At 34.3% G+C, this 12,922-nt stretch overlaps 1 protein-coding gene across 1 annotated transcript in view; it reads right to left on the bottom strand.

Moving 5' to 3' along the window:
• Positions 1-7,238: 7,238 nt before the first annotated feature.
• Positions 7,239-12,922, bottom strand: part of LOC125655766 (uncharacterized) — a 75,285-nt gene continuing 69,601 nt past the window's right edge. The window contains exons 8-11 of the mRNA XM_056143517.1: positions 12,549-12,667; positions 8,683-8,872; positions 8,504-8,588; positions 7,239-8,413 (exon numbers count right to left, since the gene is read on the bottom strand). Coding sequence (XP_055999492.1) covers positions 7,999-8,413; positions 8,504-8,588; positions 8,683-8,872; positions 12,549-12,667 — 809 coding nt within the window. The 3' untranslated portion in view covers positions 7,239-7,998. The remainder of the gene's footprint in view (positions 8,414-8,503; positions 8,589-8,682; positions 8,873-12,548; positions 12,668-12,922) is intronic.

Genomic DNA, 12,922 nt, shown 5'->3' with positions numbered 1-12,922 from the left:
AAGATTTCAAATGACCCCAAGGTCAACTTCAGTATTTTTTCATTAACCATTCCCCTTGTAATGAAATTGGCTTCTTTCCAAACCAGAAAAAAATACTTTTTAACCAAGAATGGTAAGTTTCAGTTAAGGTCATTCACGTTTATAAATAAAAAATAATTTTTTGTGACATTTCAGGTACAATTCACTTGCATTCTATTTTCTTTCTACAAAATTCTCAGGTTTAATTAGTCTAGAGTTAACATATTTTGATAGTTCCTGGTTGTGGCAAGTAAAAATGTAAAATCAGCTGATATGTACTGCAGTAAGGTATATGAATGGGATTTTACTGTAGCAAAGAAGGTGAGAAAAATCTTTAGCACAATTGAGTATTGAACGTGGTACCTTTGCACTGAGCTACTCAGGCTGACATATAGTACATGGTAGTACAACATTATAAATTTAAAGGGGCATATTTGCTGTGAAAGTGATGGCAACCATTTTTATCTCTCAAAATATCCCAATGGCAAAGGAATATGTATTACTGACTAAGAAAAATATTTCTTTAGTAAAATTAAAAAACAAGAAAAACAACAGAAACCTAACAAGAGGCCCACAGGCCTTATCGGTCACCCGAATACTAGTGGAAAAGTATCATTACTTCCATGGACTATGAAATCTAGAAAAAATTTCCTGTTCTAAATATCTAAGCTAATTATATTCTAATGTTCAGCAACAGTATAAAACAAGATGTGTTCTTAAAACTTCACATCCCTCAAAGTGCATACACTGATGAGAGGCTTTAAATAGGTGTATTCACATGAAAACATCAAAAGATATGACTAATTTGGACTCATCTTAAAGTCATAACCCTGGGTTGTGAAATTCACCATTTTTTGTACATCCTTTTCTGCATTTATATTTTATACAGTATCAGCAAACTTACACATAAATACTATATACTAAGTTTGGCCCCACCCTGGGGTCAAAACCCTTACTCTGGGGGAAATCAAATTTACAATTTTGGTAAAAGACTACCTCCTCTATCCATTTAGTTTCAATTTAGTATCAATAGCATTAAAGAAGATGTAATTTAAGTGTTTTATACACATAAACACTATATAACAAGATTTGCCCCGCCCTGGGGTCAAAACCCCTACCCCGGGGATCATGAAATTTACAATTTTGGTAGAGGCCTGCCTGCTCTACATCAATATGCATTTAGTTTTTCTTATATGTGTGTGTTTCTTGATAAGAAGATTTTTGAAAATTAGTCCCCCTTGTCCCAATGATGCTTCATACCAAATTTGAAAAGAATTGGACTGGTAGTTATTAAGAAGTTAAAAATGTTCAATTGTTAACGCACGACGAATGAAAACTAATTGCAATAGGTTACCGAGTAAACTCAGGTGACCTAGTAAAAGTACATTTGATAACCGCTTTTAGTGTAAAGAAATATATAAAGAAGAATTATTGGCTTGCAAGATAATAATTATTTAATCACCAAAATTACATATATTCATTTGCTTGCTTTGAGATTAAAAGGTGTTTCAAATAACTGAATACATGTGTTATTACTGATCAGAAATATATAACATAGAGCAATTTTTATTGAGTGTTGATTTCAAATTTTGGTGACAAAATTACAGCTATTATTTTGGAAAGCCTCATGCAAGAATTTTTAATATCGAGGAGATAAAAAATAAAATTTCAAAGAAACATAGTGTATGTCCTTAGATTGGTTAAATTTCTATTTGCCAAAAAGGTGAAGATATGCTTAGACAGACAGGTACAAAACATGCAAAATGGACAAACTTTGATCATAAAAACTCATAAATTTATGTTCTTAAATCTTTGCCTAAGGATTTAATCATCAATGCATTACAAAAATCATTACATGTACCATAATTTGTTTTGGATTTTTTTAAAACTTTGTAAGTACAGAAATTATTAAATGTGTACAAACAGTGGATATACTTACATCATATATATGTACTGTACATCTTGCATCCCAGTCCTAACCCTGAGGCATCATGGAAAATCTTTTTAGGAGAGGACATGAAGAGAAATGTATCTAAATCAAGGAATGCTGCTGTCTGTTGGCAATTTATTTCTTGACCACCTTTATGACCCTTTGAAAAATAACAGAGGTCAGCTAACTTGGATATCTAGTGCATTATATCACACCTAATATCTCCAATTGATATATAGTCAATGTTATTCTACATTAAATAAATTAACACCGACTTCACACAGTTGTACAACTGTATTTGAATGCGATTTTGTTTCACAATATTTTCTGAAAGTTTTGCACATGGATGTGGACAAGCAATAATTGAAATGATGCTAAAAGAGACTGTAACTGTCCTCATCTGGTACCGAGTCCATTCACCCTATCTACCTGTTCGCCCAGAGTATATATTGTTAAAGCAATAATAATTTTCATATTTTATAACCATGCAATAAAGGGGCACGTACAAATCACACATTTTAGAATAAGTGCCTGTATACATAATGTATATTTTAGATTCATTTTTCACCAATATTCTTGTTTTTCTTTTTGCGAAATGATGTGAAAGCATGTGCGTACTTGTGTACAGGTAGCTATGATACTGCTTTGATGTTGTTCCAGTCATGAAATTAAAAAAATGGGATAAATAATTTTGAATTTCAATTGTGGTATTGTCAAAAGTTTGAAGTTACCATGTACACAAATGAGCTTGTGTCTTAATGTGTTAATAGTGGGCACATATCAAATTGTAAATAACTTACACATATGTATATGTGCTCACTATTTAGAAATTAAGATCCAGGCATTATAGCAGCTACATAGGTTGAGAACAAAATGAATAAGGGACTGTGATTTTACCATGTGTGTCATGTACTGAATCCCCTTGAAGTCAATTTAACATTATTTAGGGGTCTAGTGACGAGTAGTCAGTGGTAAAACATTTAAGGTTATTACTACACAAACAACTTAACTTACTTGTCAGTCCATGCCGACTTCTTTTTGAAGACCTACAGCATCGCAGATCCATGCACAAGTCAAATGCGTTAAATTTGATGAACCTTCCATTTGGATTTGTAAACAACACTGAATAACGGTACAGTTGATCGACATGCCGTTGGCAGGCATACGTATACGTTGAAATTCGTTGCTTTCTCACAAAGTTCTGTGTTCTTTTTCGTCATAATGCGGCATGCGGCGGTAGCGCAGGGAAGTCAAAGTAAATGAGCAAATTCACACTTTTTACGCTTCGAAGTGAAAATAGCCACTGCGCACGCGTACGTGCAATCGTACATCGTAAGTTACGTTTGCGGCTACGAACGGTTTTGTAAATACCATTTCACGAGTGCGTAACTCTAATCTTAAGTCAGACGTAAATCCTACGTTTACGTCTACGTCTACGAACTTTAGTAAATATGGGTCCAGGACACTTATAGAAAATGAGTATTGTTTGTTCGCTGAATAAACACACTAGAATAAGTCTGTTCAGGACAATGTTTTACAAAATGTCTATTGTTTGTTCACTGTTAAGCTGAACTAAGGTATATCTACCCTCCTGTGACGTCATAAAAATTTGCAAAGTCAAGGATATAACAAGATGTTTGCATGACAGGAACGTAAATTTTGTCGGAGTCTTTAGTTATTGTAAAAAGTCTTATTAACCATAAAATACTTTGAAAGTCCAAGTTACATATGAATAATCAATTACATGTTTCAAAATATATCATCCAAGGGATATAACTCTGTTTTCATTAGATTATTTATCAAGTCCATTAAGCGATAGATTTCATTTATTTTTCACAAAAAAATTGTATAATTTATAAATAAACAGTTTCATGAAATTCTTATGAATACTATTATATCGTTAGAACCAGTTTTTGTGAAATTTTGATAATGCTGTTTAATGGAAATTGCAATTTTCTGGCGTTGCTAATAGGTTTCTTATGCTAATTGATACAAAATTTATTAATATCGCAACATACTTATTTTATCACTTATTTGTTATTAAGATATATTATTTGAAGAATCAACAATCAAATACAAGATTGAATCTATAAATCTAAAAGGGTTGAATTACCTTAACACTGTTCAGGACAATGTTATACAAAACATCGATTGTTCACTGAATTAACACTCTAGAATAAGTCTGTTCAGGACACTGTTATACAAAACATCGATTGTTCACTGAATTAACACTCTAGAATAAGTCTGTTCAGGACACTGTTATACAAAACATCGATTGTTCACTGAATTAACACTCTAGAATAAATCTGTTCAGGGCAATGTTATACAAAACATCGATTGTTCATTGAATTAACACTCTAGAATAAGTCTGTTCAGGACAATGTTATACAAAACATCGATTGTTCACTGAATTAACACCCTAAAATAAGTCTGTTCAGGACACTGTTAAATTGGGGGTTAAATCCAGTCCTGTCCAGTCCCCATTAATATAATATCCAATGTGATTCTACAGAGTGCTCATTACCACAAGATTTGCTATCTCCTTTTACTAAAAGAAATTCTAGGGTTTCTTTCTACAAATTTAAAAACAGGTTCCTTGTTAACGTTCTGAAAAAAATAAATAAAGGTAGAACGCTATGAAACCACCAAAGGCTTAAATCCGGGTCAGTTGTTTCAATAAACAATTTCTAGTACATCTTTACACAAAATTGGAATCCCAAGAAAGCATTCAATCGATACAGAAAAAGTATTTCGTTTAATTATTTGTACAGATGTATATACTCGGTATCTTGCCATTGACTTTTCAAAATTTAAAACTGAATTAGAACTTTTTTTTGTAAATCTTTATCTTCATTCATAAACAACATAACGAGTTCCTTTCAACAGATATACACACTAAACATATTTTTACACTTTGAACAGCGTTCCGGAAAGATACAGCACAGACCTTGTACATGTTAAAGTTGAATGCATGTTCTATTTTGCGCTGCGAGAAGTTCACAGTGACGATGGGGGGGGGGGGGGGGGGGGGGGGGGGGGGGGGGGGGCACGTGTGTGTATGTAATCTCTATGTCACACTGCTAACATCAGTAGGCATACTTAAACTTACGAGAAGTCAAACAAAACATTGGTTTTATCCGGGAAAACGGCTGCATTGTGACGCAAACACCAAAGACAAGATCACACTCTTTATGAGCAATATAAACAGAAAGAACGAGAAAGAAATAAATAAGAAGAGGAAAGAAAATAGTGACAAAAAAACGAGAGAGAAAAAAAGTATCAGCAAAGGACCAAAGAAAACACAGAAGGTAGTGAAGAAAACCCCAATCGAACAAACGAGATAAGCAACAGGTAGATAGCCTTCCAATAGCTTTACCAACCTCACCACCACAAAATGTCATCACCCATCAAGCCGCAGTTGCTAATTAACACTGAAGAGTGGATACAATGCGTAGGAATGGGCGGAAGAAAATAAGAGAGAGGCAGAGCTAAAGCCTACCGAGCAATCTAAATGGGCTACTGGAGAAATGGAGAAAGGGATACCAACAGACAACAGTAATGTAAAAGTGAGGGTTCTGGGCCAGATACTTTACATTTAAATCTCCTAAGTGCGTTCTCAATCTTGACCTCAATTGTTTACATTACATTAAGGGACGCGCTGGTGGATTCCTCATCCATTATTCTTATCGTTTCCCACAGGTATGATGACATGGAATTTCCAATAGAAATTATTAACATCAATCTATTTAATCAATGAAATATGACCCCCTTTTTCATCTCTGATCTATTGAGATGTCAATCACTCCCAGTGATCTTCGATTCATCGATCCCTTCAAGGTTGTCATATGATCCTTTCTTTTATTCTCGAGAACAATAGGGAAAACAATAGATGTATTGTTTCTACATACTCCTCATTGTCTGGATGTCCGTCCAATTGTGACGCCATGAGATTTCCCACCCTCTTTGTTGCCGTTATTAATATCTTATTGTGTGTGTTGCTATGGTTATGGATGACGTCATTGGCTCCTCAGAGGAGCCATGAGGAGCCCATAGTAAAGTATCTGGCCTAGAACCCTCACTTTTACACTACTGACAACACCCCCCCCCCCCCCCCCCCCCCACCACCACCACCACCACCACACACACAAACATATACAAAATCAGCTTTACAGAAAAGGGTTGATTTCATAATTCAAAGGGGAGAAACTAAAAGGGTTCCTATGCATTATCAGACAATTATTAACAGGATAAGAGACCGTTACAAATGGCAAAAAAAAAAAAACAAAAAAAAAAAACAAACAAACAACCCCCCACAAATTCGTCAGATATCAAGAATAGTCTGTACATAGCAGACCTTAAGATGTTACCGTATGGGTCGGTGATCTCTGGGAAGTTTTGTCAAAAAGAAGGATTAGACTAGATGGTGTATGAAGGTGACTACAAGGACAAAGAAACGTGTGTGCGAGTTTCTCAGTCATGATGACAACTCAAGAATGAAAGTCAGGAAGAAGGCTACAATGAACAGGAAGAAGATAAAGAGACGGATACGATTATTGAACTTTGACTTAGAAACGCTGCATGCAAAATTCCTTACGGAGACGTCCTGCAAAATTTCCTATAACTTATTTTGTGGCTTCAAGCCTTTCAACGTTCTTCGACAAGCTGCAAAGGGTCGATATCTATGCTTATGAAGAATATGACGAAACATTAACTTCAAGTTAGAAAAATGTTTTCAAGAGAGGGCATTGAACTTCTCTAGTGTTCAATACCAAAACATAAACACAATATATACATGTATAACTAAATGCAAATCTACTACTAATCCTTTTTATTTCCTAAACGTAAGTTTTCACACCTTTCCAGCTTTCAAACATGGGTTTGGGGTGATCAGGATTGATTCTTTATCCGCTCGAGAATATTTCACTCATACCTACGACCTTTGAGCAGGAAGGGGTCTTTATCGTGCCACACCTGCTGTGACACGGGGTCTCGGATTTTGTGGTCTCATCCGAAGGACCGCCCCATTTAGGCGCCTCTTACAACAAGAAAAGGGTACTGAGAACCTATTCTAACCCGGTGCTGCGGATCTACCCTAACCCGAATCCGCACGGGATTGGGTGATCAGGGTATGACAAGGGATCTCAGCGATTGATAAGGGTACACTAGGGAATAACAGGATCTATCAGGGTAAGGGGTCAGGAGATTTTTTTCCAGCAATGGAAGCGAGTACCCTACCTACTAGGTTACTACAGCTGTCAATGCTCATGTGAAACTAAAAGAGTGACATATGTCCGTCTCCTGAACAATTTATTATATAGATAGAATCAAACTTATGGATTATCATCCTGGCATCAGTAATCATAGTTTGAACAAACTTCAATTTGTATTAGAAGTATATACATTTGATTTTAATATATTTCATTGCGTGAATATGCACAGAAGAATTTAATGGCAAGAGGATGCAAATGTTTTGATATCAATTTCACAATTTATTTCCCATCACTGTGGTTTTTGAAAAGATTCATAAAAACGTATCTATATACTCGTAGTAATACTTATAATTTTGAACCCCTTGCCTGGTATTTGACAAGAATATTTCAAAGGATTTTTTTTCTATTTATTTGAGGGTTAAAATCTGAAACCACAGTGTGACTCCGTCGTGACTTAGAGCTCAGAATTTAAACAAACATGAATATTTAAAAGGAGGTTTTTCACAGAAATTTCAGTGTTTCTGGCTCAAAGATTATTGAGAACATCCTACTCTACATGTATTTTCACAAATTCTTATACAGAAAAAGGACATATTACATAATTTGAACAAACGTGGATATACATTATCAATAGGTTGATGTGTAATTTTCGATAGACAGATGCATTTATAACAGTCAATACTTCAGAAATTAAAAGCATTTACGTATATAGACTGTTGTATGTCATTTTACAATGTATTTTGTGTATAAGGTGTGACTCTTGGGTAGTGTGTCTGGGATTCAAGTTGGAGAAAGTATTCATGCATTTCAGGATTTGCCTATTCAACCTATTTGCCTATCTTAACTACGATCCAATGTGTTATATCCATAATCAGAATTTCTCGTGTGTTCATTTGCATGATCATAATACGGATTTTCTATCTCCTGGTTTCCGGCTCTTCCAGCAAAGTCATAATCAGACGATTCTTTGTTTTGAAGACAGTGAGCATGTTGGTAAACGTTGTCCGTCGTTTTTCGTCGTGACTCCTTGTCTCTGAGATGATCGTACGTTCCTTCTCCCCCGTCAATGTACGGACTCTCTGATTCCTGTATATCATCATCAAGTACTTCGTAATTAGACTTAGGTGACTCCAATACAAAATAATTGTTGTTCATTGAATTGTCAGACTCGTTGTAGTTTTTGTTTTGTTGTATTTCTGGCAACTCATTCTTCAAACCGGCTTTTCTGACATTCTTTGGAATTTTCGCCTGTCTCCTTTGTCATTGCAAAAGAAATGAAAATTTATGTTTGACACACTGAAGGGAAAATAATTCTTGAAGTATTTCATCTGTTTTAATGGTATACCTTTTCAAAATGATAATACCGATGACAACTCCAGCAACGATCAGTACCATAACTGTTACTAAGATGCCCACCAAAACACTGTGTTCTGAAAGAGAACAAAACACTCAACACAATCACTACAAATGCTTTCTCTCTTCTTTATCAGTTTAAACAGATGTACAATATCAGTATTCTTGTACCGTTACTGTCTTGCTGATTTGAATTCCGATTGACATGACTATCCTTCGTTGTATTTATTGCTACATTTGTAGCTGCTGATGTAGTGACTTTCGTTGTTGCTGTTTGTTTTGTCGTTGAACTTGTCGTTGATCTTGTCGTCGATCTTGTCGTTGAACTTGTCGTTGCTTTTGTTATGTTCGTTGTTGGTATCTTCGGTAAAAATAATTTCAAAGAAGAGAAACAACTGCTTTCAGATATATTGGATACGCATATGTAAGGTATTCCGAAGATCTTATAGTTATTGTAAAGTTTTTAAGGTATGAAATGCCTCATTGTTATTGTAAGCTTGTCCCCCTATTATTCTTAAATTTGTTCATACAAATCGAGATTTCTTTAGAGAATTGATCCACAATGTCAATATAGATCAGCTCTTTGGACAAATAGGACGTGTCCTAATTCACTCTGCTCTTAGCATTGATTGCCAATCCAACCAAAACCAAAAATATGTAGTCTGCGGTGTAAATATATTTCGTAATTTAGTGCAATGTGTATTTATATCTAGTTTTTGTAGTTTTTGTTCTTTTGTTATCATTCTCTCTTGACATTTGCCATATATAATTAAAGGACAAGTCTTTGCGAAAATGTGACAATCTGGTTGGTCGTGTTGGTCATTTTAGTGCAGTATGTATCTTTTGGTATATGACCTCGTATCCGCATTGTGTCGGGTGTTTTGCGGATTGTTCCTGTCCGAGGTAGATGTGAAAAACAAATTTATGTTATAGGGCTTTTAAACGTTTCGCAAATTATATGGTTGTTATAATGATTTTATTTTCTAATAGAGCCTGTCATCACGGTTGTATTTGCATTGCTTAGTTGCCTAATGAATTCTTGCGCAGCACAAATTGTTTCTATTTACAAACATTTGTTAACATTTTTACAAACTAGGACATATAGTTTTGTCTTTTCCTATTAAATTATGAGGAATGGAGCCTAGGTTTTATCTAAATGTATAATTTAACTTGGAACAATTTATACTTTTTTATAATGCACAAAGACTCATGCTAGATTATATCACAGGATATAGGTAAAACTAAATTATAAGAATTTAAAACATTTTTGTTACGCAATCATTTGTCTTTTCAGGCTTTTATATAGGAGAAAGTCTACTTATAGTGAAAAGGTTACCTGTAGGTGTCCAATAAGTTGACAATTGCTGTCCATTATTTTTAAGAATGGACCGATACTGTCTGTTCTTAAAAATAATGGACAGTAATTGTCAACTTATTGGACAATGCCAGGCAAACCCAATAACTTATCAGACGTCTACAGGTAGATTGATAATACGTTTGTCAAAGAGATACAAATTTAATTTTAAATTCTCTACAACATAAATATGGGAAAAATCACTCTAACACTTAAAACAATATTTCCCTTTAGTAGAATTAGCTGCTTCAACTTTAAGATTTAATTTTTTTTTAATTCCATTGGCCATTATTATATCGCATCAAAACTTAAATTTGAAAGACATATTTCCATACTGTATTTGAATTTCGCTGGATTCAGAGGCACATTTCAAAACTTCTTCACATTGCTTTTTTTCTTCTTTATTAGCATATCCTAATTCTGAATTATCATTTTCATGAATAATTTCATTTCACGAGTTGGGAGTATTGAGTTATTTGGTTGGTGTTAATTATTTCCTCATCCAAATATTCAAAAACACAATGCTTTTCAAATCAAATTTGGCTCCATAACTTTCTCATCTTCCATACCCAGAATATCACACTCCTTAAGAATATTTGCAGTAATTTCATTAAAATCCTTCAATTTTGATTGTGCAATAAAAATGCTCTCCCCATCAGAGGAAGACATGTTGATATGGCTCAGTACTATAGAGGGAGTGAATATGAAACCTGCAGTACAAGACTACTTACCTGATACTGTCCAATAAGTGAACAAAAGAAACAGACTTGTACGCAAGACTGGTTGTATTGTCAGATTATTCAAAAATAGCTTTATTCATAATTATCATTGTCAATGGGTTTACCTGAGACTCACTGTCCATTCTTAGACAAAGATGTAATGTTTTAAATAAGATATAAGCCTTAAACTGTCCATTCTGTGAGAGAAAGAAACTACTCTCACTAGAAATTACAATACTCTCAATAGAAATAACTCTCATAGAATGAACAGTTTTTGGCTTACATGTATATCCTTTACATAAAAGTTAAATTTATTCCTGATCTGAACAATATAAAAAATAAACGACATAGTTGAGAAGGTTCTGGTCATATCTGACAAGTATTCTTTACATTGTCTGCCATTACTGATGTACTGCATATACTTCCCCAGAAATTCAGAAAACGTAGACAAATCCTTTCATTAAAATTAATCCAAAATGCTCATAAATGCACTGAAGTGAATTTTGTCACAAATATTGTTGTTTAGCGTCAAATATCGCGATTGCAAAGGAAAGATTGTAAATGTAAAAACAAACCATTGTCATGCTGGGGTAACTTACATCTTGAAAAAGAGGTCGATTTCCGATTCGTTATTATCATTATTATTATTATCATTACTCTTTCGTAAAGAAGGTTTCCATCAAATTGTAACTACTTCATTAGATTCATTACAATGTCAATTTAAATGTTTAATTTTTAATTGTATATTTTTAACTTTATATCTTATTTTATTCTTATTCTTTCAAAAACATAAATGCGATATTGTTTGAAGCTATTTGATAAAAGTTGAATTATATCATCTCTGTTATCCCAAGTTTGGTGTAACTATGAATGATGTTTGATGCTCTGTATATATATATATATATATATATATATATGTGTGTGTGTGTGTGTGTGTGTGTGTGTGTGTGTGTGTGTGTGTGCGTGTTTACATTTTGCCAATCTGATTAAAACCAGATCCTAAGATCCGCTCACTTAGATCGCTACACTAGGATCTGACGTAACCCCATATAAGGTCACGTCCGCATGACCTTTCGTTAAGCCAATCAAATTTACCCTGTCGATTTATACCAACGATAATTTTTCTCCCATGAACCTTTGCGTCAATATTTACGTTAGAGATGCACACACAAAAAAAAAATGGCTTCGCGTTTGACAGACGACTGCACACCTGTCAAAACATGTGATTTAAACAACGTCTGTTTTCTCTGCGGGTTTTCTTTCATTCAAACGCTAAAAAATCCAAATGGAGTTCACAATTCAAGGAAAATGGCTGCGATTGTTTGGTTTGAAAGAACACATATCGCAGCTAGATGCGACGTCACAATGCACCGTTTACGTCGACTGGCGTTATATTCCTCGCGTTATTTAAGTAAACCATCTTGAAAACTATTCAATTCGTACCCGTCCCAATTCATACATAAATCTGAATTCACAATTAATTTAATTTGGGTACATTTCATATCGTACGTTTTGTTGTTTGAATGAACAGAATAGATTAGGCATTATTGAGAAAGTTTTAAAATTCGTTATGCGAGAATATACAAATTTACAGTGTGGAATAAACTTCGTGGGAGAGAGATTACAGCAATTTGTTTACGAATTGCCAGGAACCGCCTAAATAGCCATCATTGTCTGTATGGCGCAATCTGACTGGCTGATAGTTCTCATGAATATTCCAAGCGAAAGGTCATGCGGACATGACCCTATATGGGGTTACGTCAGATCCTAGTGTAGCGATTGTGAGCGGATCTCAGGATCTGGTTTTAATCAGATTGACATTTTGCAGTATTTCTGCAGAACTATACTTGCTTATATTATGTATTGATATTGTTTTCTATATACATTTGTAAACTATGAAATTATCTTTTGATATAAAGGTGTTGAAAGTTTGATGACATGGAAGCCGCCAAGTAATTACTCACAGGTATGCACAGCACTTCTGTCTGTAGGGTGGTGTTGCATTGTTGCATACCACACTCTTGTTGGTTGCACGTTTTACACAGTTCAATTATATTTTGCTTTTCCTTTGAAATGGTCTGACCTGCAATGACATCAGTAAAATTGAGAATTAACAATATTGTGAAAGTGGAGTTTTATCAGATATGCTCTTTAATATCTTAATACGTCCCCTATCACCAGTCTCTAAACTTTGTTCTCGTAAGGTCCAAATTATACACTTAAAGGTTAACTACGTTATAAGAATGCGCTTTATAAGAGGAATATTTCCCAATAAAAAATGTGGAAAAACTACCAAGGATTTAAAATCCCTACGAGATGAAGCTACTTTATAGTTGGA

Source organism: Ostrea edulis, chromosome 7, assembly GCF_947568905.1.
Source record: "Ostrea edulis chromosome 7, xbOstEdul1.1, whole genome shotgun sequence".
In the NCBI taxonomy this organism is placed as follows: Eukaryota; Metazoa; Mollusca; class Bivalvia; order Ostreida; family Ostreidae; genus Ostrea; species Ostrea edulis.
This window is presented reverse-complemented; position numbering and strand designations above follow the sequence as displayed.